Raw genomic sequence first — 19,897 nt, forward strand, 5'->3', positions numbered from 1 at the left:
CTTCTTGTTTTGATTACAAAAACAAAAGACTCTATAGAAAGAAAAGCTATCAAGTAGAAATGTTCTATTTCTAAGCATAGGCAACTGCCCCCCCCCCCCGCACAAAGTACAGATCCCAAGGAAGCAGAACTGAACGTACCAGTGTCCAAAGGACTGGAAAGACCCTGGGAGCACGCAGAATGAGAAGCCGCCCCAGTGTTTCCGGATAATTAGCTTCAACCACTTCAATGATCCTTAGCAAGGCCTTAACACCAGGTCTCCATAAATGCCGCATATTCAAGCCCTCCAGGTCTACTAAACAGGTCCAAGAGCTATTTTCCCCAAAAGAAAGGGATGGTAAGTAATGGAAGTTATGTGTCAAATTTCCTTCCTGAAATCAAATATGCTGAAGCATTTTGCAGAATCATAGAGTTGGAAGGGATCTCCGGGGTTATCTAGTCCAACCCCCTGGGCAATGCAGGAACTCAAAACTATCTGCCCACCCAGTGACCCCAATTTCATGCCCAAGTTGAATTTGTGCCACTGAACACTGTAGGTTTATTCTCAAGGCTCAATCAGCAAGCAGATACCACAACAAAAGAAAAACAAAACCAAGAAATAGTGGGAACAACATGACAAAAATGTATAGCCATCTGTTCAAATATGTACAGAGTTATTGCATTACTCTTTATTTCAGAGTTCACTACTCCATTGCCCTGAAGCTACAGAACATTTCTTTGTAATTTAACAGTACAATGATGAACACTTGACCCTGGTTCTTCATCAAATGAGGACAGCATCATAAAGAAAGGGAAAGAAGTTAGTTCAGAAACAGTCTTAATTCTGTGGCTTGAATCCTGCTAAAAATTACAGCAGAAAGGAGAATTTTTATCAGCAGAGTGCCAACTTCTGCATCCCCACTCCTGCTGCAACCCACTCCTGCTGCAACCCAAAGTGCCCCCACAAGTTCTGTTCCTGATGGACAGAGGACCCCCCAGTGAAGCATGAGGGAAGAGTTGAAGTTTACTATGGGATGGGCAGGAAATGGCCAGTGAGATCCAAACTCTTTCTTGTTCGTGGAGGCTGAGGAAGAGATTTTCAGCCAATCCAGTGCGAACGCTTTGCACTGAGGTCAGGCTCAAAGTTGTCACTTTGAATTCAGACTGGACAGGGTGGTCAAAGACAATGCTGCCATCCAAGTTTATTCACAAGGCACACAAAACTAACCTCAGAAAGTCAAGGCTCATTTCATTTAGTATCTTGACTCAAATATCAAGGAGAGGATCTATAAATCTTCTAAATCAATGTGTTCTCATGCCCTTCAGATCTTTCATTCAACCCTTTCAAGTTTGTTCTAATAAACTGATCACTTGTGCAGAATGCAACAGAACAAGTAAGTTGGTGAAAGTCTCTTCATTCTGCCTACTTCCCCCCCCCCCCACAAGAATGGCTGAAATGTAGATTTCAGTTTCTTTGGCCTTCCCTTGACTACCATCCCTCCAGAGCCCTGCCAGCCTGTCCTCCTGAGGTATCTGACAAAAGAACCATCTCTTGACAGTTTTCATTTTCAAGGATTCCAAAGGAAATCTGCCAGAGCCTTATGAGTCATAACAAGATGAGCACTGGACAACATGTTATGACTAATGCATCCTGTTAATGTAACATCGGCCAGAAAGGCCACCATGATCAATATGGAATGTCATCATCTTTTGCACATTACCACTCATTCCATTCCAAGAAATAACTGTTCTCCTTTACCTTATAGGCCTTCCAAATACTTTTGTATTTTCTTCACACCTCCTCAATCCTTCTTCATTTATAGACAGGACCTGCATTTAAAAAGAGGTTGTTCAGGCCAGGCTGCCATGGAATGGCCAAGGCTAAGATATGGGAAATGCAGCAACTTCCATAATCTGCAATTCAGCTCTAAATGGTTGACAATTTCTAATTCACATCTAGTCCATGCTCTGATTTTGAAACACTTTAACCACAATGCCTTCACCATCACTGCTTGTCTAAGAACCTTCAATATCCCTGATATGGAAAATGCTTCAGATTACAGACAGGTTTTCCAGCTCTACTTTTAAACTCAAAAGGCAGTACTCAAGGAATTCTTAATGTTTTACATAAGTGTGTTTAGCATGTCCCTGCATTTATTTTTCTCCTGTTATTCCTGTCATTACATATGACATTTGAGTACAGCGGCATACTCCAGTGATGTCTCAAGAAGCTAGCTTTGATGGCCACAAGACCTTTGAACAATGTTCACACAATTGCTACAAATATAGCTGGAGTCCTTTTCCTGCACGGCGTTACACTGTCAAAAGTCAATGATAGAATTTTGACAGTATTTTCTAATCCTACTCTACGGTGCCAGCAAAGCATGTCACATGCACTTTCACCATTATGCTGATGGCATCAAAAAATACCAATACCTGGAAGTGGTACTCAATGCAAGTGATTCGCTTTCTGGAAGAACAGTATAACCCAGAAGGATTTTGTATACTGAATTACTTGCTTGTTGATGGCTGAAATATTCTTTCAAGAGTACCCATGAAGAATCACCGTGGACATATGCTCAGAATTAACTCAGACTGCTGAGAATTGACACAGTTCTAGTGTGGCAGTGAATTAACTGGGGACATCACATGCGCTGACCAACATACAGAAACTACACCTAAAGCACTTACGTAACGAAGCAAGGCTTCCTCTCCAAGAGCTCGCACCAAACCTTTGGTATCCATCTGGCCAAGTCTTAGAACATACAGTGGACGCCCATCTGAATGACAAAAGCAGTAGCAACTTAATAAAAGCAGCTCCTCCTCGCCTTCCTCCCCAGCTGCTGCCTCGGCGGCTGCCCTGCCACTCTACCGCCAGCTCAGCTTTGGAGCTCTCCAGCGGCTGCCATGACTGGGGCTACCCCTCGGTGTGGCACTGCGCAGCTGCTGCTGGCAGCGCCTCCTCAACAGCCGGTGGGAAAGCAAGTGGAGCAGGGGCTCAGGCGTCGGTAACGTCCCTCAGCCAAAGCCTACCCCCCCCCCGGGCCTCAGTAAAATTACTTGTATAACAAGTCTAAAACTGGGCCCCCAAGGAGACAGCTTGGATTTTCAACGTCCTTCGATTCAGTTCAGTATCATTTTAAACATCTAAGCCTACACTCCTGACATTTTCAAATACCATCCATGATTTCTTACGAGTAAACATTAAAAGCTTTTTGTACATATGCAATCATGTTCTTAAACAGCATTCTTCTAGGAGATGCACGTGTACTTATTTAAACAAAGTAAAAATTGATCACACTGAGCCTAGGCTCAGAAATAATAAATCTGCAAACTCCTAGAACCTTGACTCCTCTTGCTATAGGATATGAATTCATAGCATTAATTTTTTTCATAGTACTCAGTTGGCTATTGCAGTATTTTTCAGACACACTAGGATAGATTGAGAGACTAAGGCTGGGATACTGTCATATAACATATATATATTAACTGGTTGCATAAACATGGCCTCCAAGTAGCTGGTATTGCATTTCTCTTTTAAAATCTCCATTTCCAAATAAATAAGGGGAAATAGGAAGGTTTTGAAAGATGCAAATGTTGGTCTGACTGCAGCAACTCCCCTGTCCTTTGGAAGCCCCACCTATGATGCAATGGTCTCAGTCAGCACTGATATGTTAAACCTTCAACGGAAAAAGCTCTTCTTCTCAGAAGAGGCAGAATGGAAGTTACATTTCCATATATGGTGAGGAACATATCAAATGTCTCATAGGATCTCATGCACTATGCTTCCTACAACCACTTTTGTGAATTTTTAAGGAAAAGACACCAGAATATAACTTCCTATAAACAGTTAAGAAATGAAACATTATCCACCATGTTAAGACTATGGACTTTACATAGTCCCATAAATGATGCCCTTGGGTCTGAACCTGGAGTCAAGAGGACATTCTCTTGAGGCACATGACCATTCTCCTGCCAGTTTGGTATAGTGGCTATAAGCAGTAGCCTCTAATCTGTAGAACCAGGTTTGATTCCCTACCCTTCCACATGCAGCCAGCTGGGTGACCTTGGGCTAGTCAGTTCTGTCAGAGCTGTTCCCATTGAGCAGTTCTTCCAGAGCTCTCTCAGCCCCACCTACCTTATAGGGTGTCTGTAGTGGGGAGAGGAAAGGAAGGTGTTTGTTAAGTCACTTTGAGATTTATAAGTCACTCTGAGAACTGAAAATTGAGGTATAAAAAAGAACTCTTCTATTTGTTGAACACCCAAATGTGGTGCCTTGCAATATATACTGGTATCTTACATTTTTGTTAATGTCCATGCCCAGCAAGGTTAAATCAGTTTCCTATGACTTTAGCATTTTTCAGCTCTACTCTATATGCCACAGTGACCTATTATATTTGAGCCGACAATACATCCTCTCATCTGTAAAGTTTCCAAATTCCCGATAAAAGTCACTCGAGAAATCTGTTACCATACCTTTGTCATGGTGGTGCCAGCCTCCTGCATAATAATCTTCCAGCACTTGAGGAGGGTTCCAAGTGTCTAGAATATAGTCCACCTGATGCTGTTTGCGCCATGTTAAAGACTGGCATAGAATTTCTCTGGCTTTGTCAATGTTGAAGTCTCTAGCACGCAAGAACCTTAAAATGTGTTCATCCTTGGGAATCTATAAAAATAATGGACAGTCAGGTTCTAGCCGTGGGACAGTATTTGCAATTCACTTTCACTTTGCACTGTGTAACAAAACTAGGCTTTTGGGGTAACTGCCTAAACAATTAATTGATTAACAGTTCTGCATAATTTTTATACAGAACATTCTAACACAAAGAATTATCTTTTCCTTTGACTTATACCCATCTACTGCAGAGAGCACTCCCCCAAATCTGAAAATGCCTCTTTTAAGAAGGTCCTTGCAAATCACAGTTGTTGCACCTGCTTGCATCAAAATCAGTTCATGGGGGGGCATTTTAAAAATCAAGTACTATTTAAACAATTAATCTTAGCTAATCGATCAACTAAACAATGCAGCCATATTAGAGAATACTTTGGAGGAGTTCTGGAAAATACTGATTAGCTGGTATGACTCCCCTGTGCCCAAAAATTACCTTAGATATTTTTATCATTTTTAAAATTTCCTTTAGTGGTATAACAAGTGGGCTATGCTGGTAATCAGCTAAATAAGATTACCCACAAAAGAGCTCAAAGAGAAACAGACCTTTGAATGAACAGAACAGGAGCACATGCAACAACAAAGGGCAATTTCTACCAAACTCCCCCTTCATCCCCCTCCCCCTGGTGTATCCCATACTGTTTGAATATAAGCTTTTGGGTGAGCTGCAGGAAGAAGGAAAAGGTAGCAAAGATCATTTCCACAATATCTTTGATCATGATTATTATCTATAGGTTTTCCCATTACTGTTCTTGATCTGAACAATGTCATCAATAAAAATAAGACATGGGACTTTTCTAAAGTATGGGGCAGTAGAAAGTCAAAAGGCTTACAACTGAATGACAGAAAGGTATCAGACTAGAAAGAGAAAGGACACAATTCAAGAACAGTAATATCTAAGAGTTTCAACAGGAGAAAAGAGTGATTTTGTGGTGTAAAACTTGCCAGCATTCACTGAATTGCTCATTTTCAGGTAACATGATCCAAAATACTCTGAAAACAGAATATTCCAACTTTTAAAGTTATAGATTCCGTTTCAGCCAAAGCAGCTCAACAGTAACCATTAGACTTTGGAAACCGGTCTTCTCCTTGCTATGTACCTGTACGCCATACGTGTTCCCAAAAAACTTTTTACATGACCATCTAAAGTTGTACTTAAGTCAGACTGAAGCTCTCTGATCTAAATGAAAAAAGGTGACCTGCCTTACAGAAATGCATCAAGAAACAAAGGCATTCAGAAAGGCCAATCCTTTGCAGACACAGAACGAAGGGGAAGAATCTTAAGTCCACAGACATTTTATGCTTTATAAGCAACGTGTTACAGTAAATAGGGAGAAAACCTTTGTATCTGTGAAAAAGCTACATATACAGCATATTTGTATGGCTTCTGATGGCTTTTAAACTAATCATATCAGTCTGCACCAGCATTTTATAAATTATCAGTCACCTGTCCAAATATGTGTTCTACCATCATGTCAGAGACCCTGCACAGTGAGACAAATCCTAAAATAATGGTCATGGCCAAGGCCTCATTTGTAAAAAGTCTTGGTGACACATAGTAAATCCCCTAAGGGGACATACTAAGAATGGGGTATAATAAGAACTATAACCTTAAGCATACCAAAGCATCTCTTGGCTGCCAAGTCAAAGCTTTGTTTTATTTAAGTCTGAAAACATGCAGTCTACGCACATTGGAAACTAGACTGAAAGATTAAGTACTCTTAGTACACAAAAACTAAAGGTATTGGGTTCAAACTAGTTCAAGGCTAATTTATGTAGAAATTGTTGTCCCTCAGGATGGATTCCTGAAATTCTGCCAGATCATCTTGAATTCTGTGCACTTTCCTGATAGACAGGAAGCCAAGCAGAAGAGTGAATTCTTACTTTGCCTTTGTGCGTTTCCTGGAGCCACTGTCGAAGCCTGATGAGGCAGCTTTCCTGAAGCGGTGTCAGATCGCCTAGATACCTCTTGATGTAATCAGCATCTAGCTTGTCTGCAATGGTATTTACACAAGGCTGTTAGAGGCACTGATTGCAAGGTCAACGGACAAAGAGGTTTCTGTGCAGGTACTTGAACTTGGAGTACTTGTCATTTGCCAGGGTTCTTACGGGAGGCCCCACATCTGGCCTGCATTCCAACAGCTACACTGGCTACCAGTTGACTATCAGATCAGGCTTAAGGTTCTGGTAACCACCTTCAAGGCCATAAGCGGTCTGGGCCCTGAGGATCTGAGAAACCGCCTCTCTGCCCATGCCCCCCAGAGAGCACTACGCTCTGGAAACATCAACAAATGGGTGATCCCGGTCCCAGAGAAGCTTGTTGACCAGAGCCAGGGCTTTCTCAGTCCTGTCCCCCACCTGGTGAAACGAGCTCCTGGACGACATCACGGCCTTGCCGGAGCTAAAACAATTCTGCAGGGCCTGCAAACCTGAGCTCTTCCTCTAGGCTTTGGATTGAGACAAGTGAACAAATCCACCTACCAGAGCCTAGAGGTCCTTCCCATCATCAACTGCATCCACGGAAAAGAACAGAACTGAGCAGTAAAACAGTCTCAAATTGTTTTATTTACTGAATTGTTATAATGTAACTGTTCTATCTTTTTGACTCAGGTTCCTATTGTTAAGAATGCTATACATTCAATTAAGATATCTGTTATACGTACTGTTCATGAAAGTTCCCACAAACTGTCCTGAGCCCAAGGGAGGGCGGTATATATAAACATAATAAATAAATTTGCAAAGACAAATGCCCTTTTCAAGACTTCAGGTCTAGTTACACATTGTTTTCCTCCAGGATTCCACAATTCACATGCACAATTGACATATGCTCATGAGTTCACCACTGAGAACTCAATTCAGATGCAGATAAGAATAGCGGTTTATGAAAAGGGCTTCAAACCTATCTCATGTTGCTTTCCAAGTCTGAAATGGCACCAGGTGTTCTGTAAACCCTACTGAGAGGTCCATGTGTACTGATACTGTACTTTTTGGTTTCCTCCAGGGCAGTTCAGGGTCACAAACACAGGGCTGGGGGGGCAGCACTATTTTGCTGTGATAGAAGACTCTACCTTCTTTTCTTCACCATGCAGCTTGCACCAAGCACATTTGAAAGCTGAATAAAATGCTGAATTAGTGTGACATTTAATGCCTTCCCACAAGGCTAATAAATCTGTATTTTTTACACTTGGCTCCTGCGTTCTCATCAACACATACAATCCACAGCGAACTTTATAGGATCCAGGGAATCTGCTGTGATCTCTGGTGTAAAAATAAAACAAAACAAACAAACAAACAAAAACCAGGGGGGATAAATCCACTTTGCCTCACATTCCTAAAGTGGAGGGTGTGCGTAGTGAGGTGGTTAACAAACCTCCAGTGTAAAGGACTTGTGCTATGGTAAACTCGTAGAAATATGAAATGCCGGGGTCAAGTATCATGACACTGATCTTAATCAGGTCTGTGCATGCTTGAGAAATGAGTCCCAAGCACAAAATCCCAGGTGTCCGTCCAACTGAATGGTCCTGTGGAAATGTATAGCTGGGCCCCTTGGTGTATCTGATTTTTATGAAGACAGCTTTACTGATCCTTTTACTTCTATCAGTTCTAATATTTGGGACCTCCATATGATACCAACAATGCCAGCTATTCCTCCCTTTAATCACTCAAGTCCTCAATCAATAAGAGATTCAAGAGTTACCAATGTTCTGTTTTTTTCAAACTGATAATAAAGATCAACATTGCCCTATATACTTTAGCTTATGCTACTTAAAATAAGGTGGGTGGTTCCACAAACACCAGTTTATTGCTATGCAGAGAGACTTCCTGCTTGCGTCTTTAGAAGACAGAGGATGAAACATGGGAAATCTCTCGCCTCCTAATAGGGTTCTTTTTTCCTCTTTAATGCAGCAGGGGGTGGCAATTATGTGATTTAAAGCAAGGGTAGTCAACCTGTGGTCCTCCAGATGTCCATGTACTACAATTCCCATGAGCCCCTGCCAGCGTTTGCCGGCAGGGGCTCATGGGGATTGTAGTACATGGACATCTGGAGGACCACAGGTTGACTACCCCTGATTTAAAGTCCTAGGAAGATTGTGTTTAACCCTTTCCACTTCGTTTTCCAATCCAACAAAAGGAAAAAAACAACAACAGAAAGATCAAACCACGCACCATCCGGTGTTCCTGCTGTCAGATCTGATGCACTGTTGCAAGCACCAATATCCTTTGTGATGAGCCCCTCCTTAGCATCAGGTATGCTGACTGGAGAAGACAGTGGCCTTCCTACATGAGGTACACCATGCTCAGACATAAATTTGACAGTTGGAGTCCAACGAGGAATAAACTTTATTCCTTCTTCATTTAGCTGCTTCAAGTAGTACTCTATTATTTCTTTGCCCTTTAAAAACAAGGCAGTTATTTAGTCAATGTATAAGCAGTTCTAGGAAATTGTACTATTAGCTTGTAATTCTAGAAAACCAGGACGACTCTTAGAAGAATGCCATAGTGGATTACCAGCCCTTATTTTTCTCTTCCCCAGCACTGAATGGCCACTAATGTAGGGAACAATCAATGTAGCCCCCTGATTCTGAGAAGGCACGCTGCAAGCCCCTCTCCTCCACAAAGAAGCAGAATCTCCTCCCTGACTTTATTTGGTATTCATTTCGGTACAGCTTGACTCAAGCAGATGACATGGTGCCTGTATGTAATCCCTATGTTGCTGGTCAGATCATACCTCCCATTGGACATTCATTATCCTGGGGGAGACTTAAGTGGCAATCCCACCACCAAGATGTGCCCAAGAGCAAGCATAACTGGACCACCTTCACTTGCACTCAAACATGAGTCTTATACCCTGTGACCTATTACTGGCCCTGGCAAACACATCAGTTAATGTTTAATGTTGAATTGTGCACTCTGAGGCATTTCTGTTCCAACAACCCTTATTGTCTAGACAAATGTATGCCACTAACAGAGAATAAGAGCAATTACAAAATACCACCCAGAAGTAACAACAGTGACTTGCTAAGAACTGAACTAGCAAGTCAGAGACATACAATTTAAGAACCCAAAATGTATAAGCCCACCTTTTTAATATTGCTGGTGTATTGCTTCATTGCAATCTTTTCCACTGTGCTTTCAAAGCCAAAGAAAGATTTGATATCTAGGCTTGCAGATTGCTCAAAACAGGTCCAGTCGTCGTTGTCTGGGTGCACCTGGGGAGTTGGGGAGAAGCAAAAAGAAGGCAAGCACATGACATAAAAAACTGATAAATAACAACAGCTAAAAGTACAGCATACAATGTCAGCTGGAGGAGGAAACATCTCCCTTAGTGCTCTTATCAAACTACAGCGTGGAAAAGGCTTCCCTTTCACAGTAAGCCAGCAAGTCTTAAGAGCAACAACATGAAAAACAAACCTCAGTGGCTACCCAAGGCATTTGGTGTGGACTGTTCAAGAATAAGTGTCTCACTATAATTTCAAGAGCTTCAAAGGCATGTTTTACAGAGCACCCATTTATCAGTGTACAGTTCTCTTGCCTTTTAGCCAAGCATAAGTGACTTGGCATTCCTTGCAGCACAACAATAGCTACTCTCAATGTACCAAGGTTTTACCATGATCTCCTGCTTCCTTCCCCATTTCCCTGTGTGTGGAGAGATACGAAGCCAAACCTCCTTCCCTCCACTGGCTGAGGTCTCCTTCCATCACTTCCTGACTGAGATGGGAAGGAAGGGGGAGGGAAAGAGGGTCCAGTGTCAACTTTAAGAACAAAGACATAAGCTTTTGTGTGTATATACACGTCTTGGGGGGGGGGGGAGAGGAAGGATTGCCTTGCTCTGCTGTTTACTTTGAGACATGATCCCATACAAACAGAGATGTCAAAAGAAAGGAAGGGAGCACAGAAAAGATATGTCTTGGGACAAGGGGAATTAAACAGAAGATATTTTGACTTATTCTGAATTTTTTTTTTTAGATTTGATTTTTATGTGCCTAGCTCAGGAGATCCTGATTAGATAGTAAAACACTTGCTCTGGATTCCATTGTTTAATGGCTCAAAATAGATGGCTACGTATTTATGTTCCAATTTAACATATTTCCCTCTCCCCTCCCTACCTAATTGTCTGCCTTCATCCCATGAACCCCCAACATTTGTAGCAGGGCATGAACTTTTGTGCGTTGTTGTTCATTTCTTCAAATAAAGCAAGACGTGAGTCCATCTGTCTTTATATCTTGGAGATTTCAGATGCAAAATGACAATACCTTATATTGGTAATGAGACAGGAAACATAGATCTCAATTCAGTCTGGGAGAATGCATTGTCTTGAGCTTCATTTTAAGTTACGATTAAGCAGTCTCTCTTTTTAATCTCTCTTTGAAATTCCTTTGTAAGATAACAGCTACTCTTTCTTAGGAAGGTTAAATGTTCCCCCACGGTAGTTTTAATGCTGTAGTTTCTAAAATCTGATTTACGTCCATTTATTCTTTGCATCTTTCTGGACTGAACTGAGATCTAGATTTTCAGTCTCATTAACAGTGCTGATATCGTCATGCTTATTCTTCCTCCATATATCACACAAGCCAATCAAGCCTGCAATTGCTATTTGGCATCCCAAAGCATCATCTTTATAAAGTTTACCTCTGATAGCCTGGCATTACATTTTATGCTACACGTGGTCCAGCCCAACAAAGTGACATTTATGTCAGATCTGGACCTTGTACCAAATGAATTTGTCACCTCTTCCATAGAGTCTAGGCTCCAAAGAAGTCTGTCACAGACAGCACTTTAACGGCAAGCTTTGAAGTTCTAGAATACGAGAAGTAAAGGAATAATTCTTCACTGAAGTAGAGAGCTTGAGTGATAGGCTGCTCTAAGTTCTGATTGGCCAGCAACATCTGTGAGAAAAGTGATATGAGACCTATGCTGAGGATAGAGTATTCTGACAGAAACCTGAAATCTTTCTGATCCTTAGCTATAAAACAACAACTTTGCAGAGATTTCAGTCAGAGAAAACAGTCTTAATTAATCTGTCTGGATACAGCATAAGCTGAAAGCAGTTCTACACTGTTGGGAGAACTGGGAAAGATATTTGGTAGGGATTTGGGTAGTGGTTTGAAACTTCCACATCAGGCCAAAGGAAAGGGGAAACATTTTCCAGGGAGAGAAGAAAGATCCCTGCCCAGTTAAAAGGGCAGTCTAGTTGGGAGTATTCCCTTTGTTTGGTGTGAGAGGAACTTGCTTCAGGTATCTTAGGACAGGCTTTCTCAACCAGGGTTTCTTGATGGCTCTAGAGGAGTTTCCTGAATTTATTTATAAAGAATGGAAATTAATTAATTTTAATACATTTTTTAAAAAATTAAATATTTATTGGGTGATATGACCATATATGCCACGTCGGCCCCCTTAAATGGACAATAATGGGCCTGGAAGGGATGGGAAGGAGAAGACGCCATGGGTGGATGTGTACACAGCTATGCTTCCCAACCATATTTTGTACAATCATACTACTTCTGGGGCTTCTCAAAGCTTGAAAAATGTTTCAGGGGTTTCTCAATGCTTGCTTTGGTTCCTGATGGCTGTTCTCCTCATCTGAGAGGGCTTTCCCTTAATTTCCAGGACCCTGGTCAACCCCTTTCACACTCCCCACTAGTCTGGTGGTTGCAGCTGTTCCATCTTTCACACTGCTTATGATGTACTGCTTGGTAAGGTAGTATAGGGTGTAAGAGTTTTCTCCCTAGTACTGGACATATTTGCAATTTTCCTTGAGGAAAATCAAGACATTTACAACTTTTAAATTCTACAAATATATTAAATATTACCATTTTATATCTTGTACATTATAAATAATGAATTTTATGTTGTTAAAGCTGCTTAATAAGTTTAGGTTTGATAGGACCATATTGCATATGTCAATTTTTCCTCAACATTTCCATTTTTTCCTTTAAAAATAAGTTTTTTTCCATGCCTTCAAAATTTCTGGAAATTTTACATGTCACAAAAGGAAAAGAAAGATCCAAATAAATAAAAAGAACAGGTTTTTAAAAATCTGGTTCCCTGGTAATCTCTCATTTAAGGATATGACATCCTAGATATGGCTCCCTACGCAGTTGCCACCATAAAGCAACTTCACTTTTCGTCAATACCTCAAAGACAATCATATGACCTTTTTCCCCAACCCACTAAATGCCATCTTTACAAATAAAGGGCTCCTTATAGATTGAACCAATTAAACACTGATATATAACTCGTTAAGAAAGATCACCTTGAGGCAAAGCAGCCAAGAAGGAATGGGAGTTTTTTATTGGACCAATGGCCATATCAGTCTCAACAGAATATTGCTATGATATTTCTTCAAGTTCAACAACAAATCCCAAGGTTTACTGGGCAGATATAAGAAACCAACAAGGTAATTGACACATCTTTGACATATTTAATTTTCCCAGGATCAGCTTCAATAGGTGAAAGTTTTCATACATTACAAAACAGTTTAGGGTTTTTTTTTTAGTCTTCAAACTTTTCTTAAAGAAGAAATCAAGAAACAGCAAATGCCTGCAGATTTAGCAGGCACTGGCACAAGAATTTATTGACTCTTCACTTCCAGAGAGAAGAGAGTCAGTTTGGAGTAGTGGTTAGTACTGCGGACTTCTAATCTGGTGAGCCGGGTTCGATTCTGCACTCTCCCACATGCAGCCAAGCTGGGTGACCTTGGGCTCACCACAGCACTAACAAAACTGTTCTGACCAAGCAGTGATATCTGGGCTCTCTCAGCCTCACCCACCTCACAGGATGTCTGTTGTGGGGAGATGAAAGGGAAGGCAACGGTAAGCCACTTTGAGACCCCTTCGAGTAGAAAAAAGCGGAAGAACCAACTCTTCTTCTTCCATAGTCTTGCTACTAATGTTCTATACAGTAGGGACTGTAATAATGTAATATATGTGATGCCTTAGTCCACAGAAAAAAATAAAATTAAAGGTAAAGGTAAAGGTATCCCCTGTGCAAGCACCGAGTCATGTCTGACCCTTGGGGTGACGCCCTCTAGCGTTTTCATGGCAGACTCAATACGGGGTGGTTTGCCAGTGCCTTCCCCAGTCATGACCGTTTACCCCCCATCAAGCTGGGTACTCATTTTACCGACCTCGGAAGGATGGAAGGCTGAGTCAACCTTGAGCCGGCTGCTGGGATTGAACTCCCAGCCTTATGGGCAAAGCTTTCAGACGGCTGCCTTACCACTCTGCGCCACAAGTATTGTTCAAACAGACTTTAGCCAATATACTGGAACTGCCTGAACATGGATTGCTATATGCAACAGATGATTTGATACTCTGTGGGATTATGTCCCAAGCAACACTGTTTGTTAAGCAGCTGAAGAGCGTCAGATACCCAGAAGTGCAATTGTACAGTTAATCTAGGAATACCCCAAAATTAGACCTCTGATTAGGATATTAAAATCTAAATACAATTCTGTCTCAACACTTTCAACAGTTGAATTCTTCCGCCTTACTCACTGTGTAACTGCAGTGTTCGTTAATCACAACTCTGTTCGAGAAGGTTTCATTGTAGGCCTCTATGTGTAAAGTGCGTTCTCTTCTGTTCAAGGAGTTTTTCTGGATAAAGTAAACATAATCCACCCCTGCAATCTGAGAAAAAACACAGATTGGGTTCAATCAGCAGCCTCTTTGCAAATAAACATTTAGGCCTTTAGCTCAACATTTAGGCCTTTAACTCACCTTTTTCAGCAGTCGTGGTGCATCGATGTCCAATTTACAGCGTCTTTCAATCACGTGTACGGCTCCATCGTCACTCCTGAACTCATTGACAGTATCACTAGCTACAAACATCGGAATGAGGGGACATGTGGGAAACCTTCTTTCATAAGCCTGCAAAGAAAAAATATGAAAAATATACTTTAAAGTTTCATTAACAGGCTCTCCAGATAGCATTTTCACATGCTTAAGTTAAACTGATTGTATTAACATCTAGTTGTTTGTTCCAATCATAAATCTGTTAAAATAAAACCTGTGCCATTAAAAAATGCTGGTTTTTGCATCTCAATTGTCTATCAACAGAACTATTGACAATGGAAGATTTTAAGAGCAAGACTAATTATCATTCCATCAGAGAGCTACGCAAGTGTTTGCCAAGTACCTTCCCCTGAGCCTAATAAAAGCATCCAAAGCTTATTCCTTATGCTAATGGCTGTCCCCAAGCACAATTACTTAGCTCTTTTGTCGACTCCAGTGTGCCATTTACCAGCCTGTACTTGTGTCTAAAATCATAACACTTTATTATGTTGCTAACCCACCAATAGCTCCAATTTCAAAAAGCAGACTATTGCAGTGAATCTTTCAGTTTAACAAAGTAAGATACTATAGAGTAGAAAAATAGAAACATAAGATGCCAGCATTCACAAGACAATTCCAGACAAGGCATTTTATATATTCCACCCCCAAGGCCATATATAGCAAGAAAAACAGTTCTGGGATACACACACTATCAAAAGCTCTGGGATGCTCACATTATCCAATAACTATCTTCCTCTGTAAGAGTGCAGAGGTCTCTCTCATACATGTGTACTTGGCTACGTTTGTCAGTAGCCCCTATTGGATGCTACAGCACCAATGTTTTGTTCTCTACTAGTCACAATGGAATACTTTTCTTATGGGTATGAGACAAGACCTAGAGGTTAGGAAAAACACAGCAGTTGTCTTGTGGTAGACTTACAACTTGTCTAGTGTCCAAATCAGTAAAGTATCAGATCTATCTAACAGACTGATCTTTATCCCAAAGGACACAGTCTAAGATACTGGGGGGGGGGGAGCAGAAGCCGTTCCCCATAAAGCAGCCAATTCTTTAAATGAATGTCGCTAGGAAGGTCATGGCAGGGACCCAATTGTCAAAGTAGCAACCACACAAAAGCATGATTTCCCAGACACAATTAGATTGGGTCTAGTTCTCATAAAAATGGAAAACCAAATTTCAAGCCTTCTGCAGCATCCCAATTGTATCCCTCTTCTTGACAGAATGCAAGGTGTTATAGAAAGTTAGTATTCCTTGAACTGTCATGATGCAATTCAATGCAAGCTCCTCCAGTTTCTGGAATTCACCTCTCCTTCCCCCGAGGAAAAGTCACAGGGTGTGATTTAACTCTCACTATGTTTCATTAGCATAGCACATTTACAGTTTAATGAGAAATAAAAACTCAAGATCTTGTTTTCCACTGGGGATTTTACATACGGTAGGGTACCCTTCAGCCTCAAAAGCAAAATCTACCATGAACATACTCTGTTCTTCCCACTACCTTGGGTCTCATCTTTTCATGAAAGAATTCAATGTGTTTCAGAAGAGTGGATCTTAACCAACATCCAACTTAAATGTGAACATATAGCAAGAAAAAGTGCACCTGATTTAAATTCAGATTTATGGCTAAACTGTCATACCTGCATGTCAAGACATGCCAGCAGAGGGCATGCTATGACTCATGTCACCTGTGGAAGGTGGACTTAGGCCTGATGTGTCAACCTCAGGGCTATAAGAGGGTAAAGATATGACCACCAAGGATCTGACTGAGGATTGGGGCCAGCTGGACACATCCGATGACGAGCTGCCCAGTACCAGTCAAGAACTGGATTTTAATGCCTTTAAAAAAATAATCCCTTGTTTTGTTTTTATTATGTTTTTTAAGCTGCCTCAGGCAGTTTATATGGAGAGTCAGCATAAAAATATGCAAAACAACTATATAAAATACTTTTTGCATGCTTTTGTTTCAGCGGCTTCTTCCAGGCTGCCAGGATAACAAAATGCAATTGCCATTAGCTAGCTATCAAGCAGATTTATATGCAATTTCAATACCAAGTAAATAAGGATACTTTATTTGCTTATGGCATCACTGGGTATTGTCACCTCTTTCACAGAAAAGTTTAAGCAATTAGCCTGCTTTAGTTATCCCATTTTGGGTTTTTTGCCTTAAAGCAAAGACTTAAATATTGCATAGGTGGGCAAGATCAGGAACTTCCAACTATGCATCATCCAATGGCGGCAACACTGGCTTAAGATTTAAACAAAGGCAACGTAGCTGCAAGGAATCTGCACACATACACACCTCCCCTCCCTTGAATGGTCAAAAGCTGGGCTACACTGATTATTGATCTCCAGATTCTGGGAAGAGGGGAGAGAAACATGACAAAAATCAATATGCCAGTGATAAGGGAAAGAGAGGAGGGCTGTACTTGACCAGACACATCCCTCCTCCTGAAACTCTCTAGTGGTACCTGCAACAACTCAGGCCTTGCCTTGCTCATTGGAGGTTGCACCGGGCCAGGAGACAGTGACAGGTGTATGGTATACCCAGTGCTCAATTAGTTTAATTTTAATCTAATTAATCCGTTTAAATTCTACTGTTTTTTTATATTTAAATGTTGTACACCGCCCTGAGCTGGCTTCACTGGGAGAGCAGTATAGAAATATAATAAATAAATAAATAATAAACAAAGGTCTGGGGCCCCAGTAAGTGTGAAAACCTTGTATCTGTTCAATCACTAATCTGGAGACAATACATCTGGGAGAACAAACTCTACGGCTACCTTCCCAGCATGCATCACATTAGTACAATCATTGACTGTTTCCATCGCAATGCAGATCAGAATGGCCTAATGCAGTTTCAGGTCTTGGAGTCACAATCCAAACAATGACCAAGGGGAGCCTGGTGAGAGACCAGAGTTCCTTCAAGGATATCCTAGTCACCTTTGCTCTCTAGTGGGTCCTGGTAAGGACCCAAGTGGCTGCATTCTGCTTTTTACAAGCAGTAAAAGTAGAAACAAAATTTGGATGTAAGGTCCCGGTTAAGCATATGCTTGTTCCTAGCCTACTCACTTTTAGTATGTGCCCACAACTGAAAACATTTAGTTTTTCATGGCTAAGGTTAAAAATCCCTCCTGAATAGAAAAGGACTTGTGTCTGTGAAACACAACCTTTACCCTGTGGGGCCCTAAACCTACAGGAGGTTCCAGTGGCTACATACTAGTAGCGTAGAAGAAAATGATTGAGTGTCGGTTACAAAAATAAGCCCACTTAAGGTGCTGCACACACCTAACCTAATGCATGGCACATTGTGTGGGCTGCTGAGAGTCAAAATCTTTCTACTAAAGAAATGTATGGACATTGCAGTGTAAATATTAGTATCCTCTCTCATGACTCCACCCTGCCTTGCTCTTTTTAAACCTTGCTTAAACTCCTACTTCATTGATATTGTTGATAGCCCACCTGTGTCCCAGGGATGCCAGGCAGATTACACATAGTGAGTCAGAACAATCAACAGAATGGGACTTTCAATAACCAAAGTCTAGAACCACCAGAGAGAACTGAAGTGTAACTTAAATATTCAGATGACGCATTAAGAGGTACAGAAATTTTATAAATAGAGTCCTACTTATGATAAGCTATACGTAGCAATATAGATCACAGTTGGTAATAATTTATGCAAACAAGTTCATAATACCATTTTGTACCACCCAACCCTATTGACTGCATAGAAAAGGCCTCTGGAATAGTTCAGTTTTGCAGTTTATGGGAAGCCAGAGGAGTGGGAGCTTTTTTGACCTCCTTAGGGAGACCACTCCACAAGGTGGGAGCCACAACAGAGGAAACACATGTAAGGGCAGTTGTTGATATTGCACATTTGCAGGTTAGCACCTGCAGAAGAAGAATTAAAGAGCCTGTTGATGCGGGTGAAGGAGGAGAGTGCAAAAGTAATAAATAAATCTAATAATAATAGTAATAGGTCTATCTTTGGTGTAGCAGTTAGGAGTGCAGACTTCTAATCTGGCATGCCGGGTTCAATTCTGCACTCCCCCAGCTGGGTGACCTTGGGCTGACCATGGCACTGATAAAACTGTTCTGACCGAGCAGTGATATCAGGGCTCTCTCAGCCTCACCCACCTCACAGGGTGTCTGTTGTGGGGAGAGGAAAAGGAAGGAGACTCTAAGCCTCTTTGAGCCTCCTTCAGGTAGAGAAAAGCGGCATATAAGAACCAACTCTTCTTCTTTTGGGCTGGGCTGAGTTGGTAGAAACCCTTATTTTGGAGTTGCATTAGTTTGCTTCTCCAGTAATAATGCTGGATCCAATGTGGCTTTCAACTGAGACTGCAAGGGTCTGCTGAACTCCATCAATAGCTGGCAGAAAATCTGATACATTAAGAAGTAGAGCCTGCAGACTACAGACTTTGAAACACTATCACAAATGCTCACAGATTAAGTCTGTCAATGCCAAATTCAGTTCAATACTAGACAAGTTGAACAACAAAAAACAAGCTTCTCAAAATTAACAACACATGTTATATGCAGATTCAAAAGCATAAGGGGGGAAGGTTGGCAGAGCAACCAAGGTTCTTGAACTGAACCCAAAATATGTCATTTAAATTTTTTTAACAAATGGAGAATACATTACTTCATGAGGGAAAAATTCCAACTGGAAATCCATTGCTTATTCTTCTATTGTGGTCCAAACAAATTTCATGTTTCTGTAGGTTTCACAATTTTGTGGAGTGCAAGTGGCCACAAAGTAAATAAAGTTACTCTTTGTAGTTATGTAAGGTGTATGTCAGGTACATGCATGATAACATCTCTGCCTGCTACTAATTAAGTCACAAGCTGCATTCCAAAAAACCTTTTACATTAAGGAAGCTTGAGAACTGTTACATAAATTAGAATACACGTGGAGTCTTGTTCCTACTTCAGCTACCCAAGATTTTTTATTGTTCTTCGAGCATTCATTTTTAGCTCTTCTTTGATTGTCTGAAATGAGGAAATGGAATGATATCCTGAAATATTAGTGCTACATGTGAGCACAAATTTTATTCACATTATCCAGCTGCAGAAACTTTTGCAATATGTTTCAAACCCACATAATCCTTAATCCAACACTGCATTCATCAGCCTCTCCCATAATTCCTAGCATACTGTGCATAACACTCTTTCCCTATTTCTTTGTCTATTAATAGAAAAACAGAAACTCCTGTGTTCGCCAAGCTTTCCTAGGGTTATTATTTTTATGCAATCACTTATCCTGAGATAACCCTTCAAATCTGATAGTCGGATCAGTTAAGGAAGGAAGAGAGCCCAGAATACATAGAGAAGACTCAGAAAAACAATAGTTTTTTCTAAAAAGTACAAATCTTCTGTGTATTTCATATCATAAGATTATTTGAATGACAATGCTGACCGTTAATACCTCAAAATAAGGAGCTATAACATGCTCAGATAA

At 40.9% G+C, this 19,897-nt stretch overlaps 1 protein-coding gene across 3 annotated transcripts in view; it reads right to left on the reverse strand.

Annotated features, from left to right (window-relative positions):
* SEC14L1 (SEC14 like lipid binding 1) overlaps positions 1-19,897 on the reverse strand; it is a 91,239-nt gene that overhangs the window by 9,510 nt on the left and 61,832 nt on the right. For all 3 annotated transcript variants that reach the window (XM_077327652.1, XM_077327650.1, XM_077327651.1), the window contains 9 exons: positions 14,367-14,516; positions 14,145-14,276; positions 9,729-9,857; positions 8,815-9,040; positions 6,532-6,641; positions 4,455-4,644; positions 2,670-2,758; positions 1,738-1,808; positions 140-311 (listed from right to left, as the gene is read on the reverse strand). In XM_077327652.1, the coding sequence (XP_077183767.1) occupies positions 140-311; positions 1,738-1,808; positions 2,670-2,758; positions 4,455-4,644; positions 6,532-6,641; positions 8,815-9,040; positions 9,729-9,857; positions 14,145-14,276; positions 14,367-14,516 (1,269 nt within the window). The remainder of the gene's footprint in view (positions 1-139; positions 312-1,737; positions 1,809-2,669; positions 2,759-4,454; positions 4,645-6,531; positions 6,642-8,814; positions 9,041-9,728; positions 9,858-14,144; positions 14,277-14,366; positions 14,517-19,897) is intronic.

Source organism: Paroedura picta, chromosome 3 (assembly GCF_049243985.1).
Source record: "Paroedura picta isolate Pp20150507F chromosome 3, Ppicta_v3.0, whole genome shotgun sequence".
Taxonomy (NCBI): Eukaryota; Metazoa; Chordata; class Lepidosauria; order Squamata; family Gekkonidae; genus Paroedura; species Paroedura picta.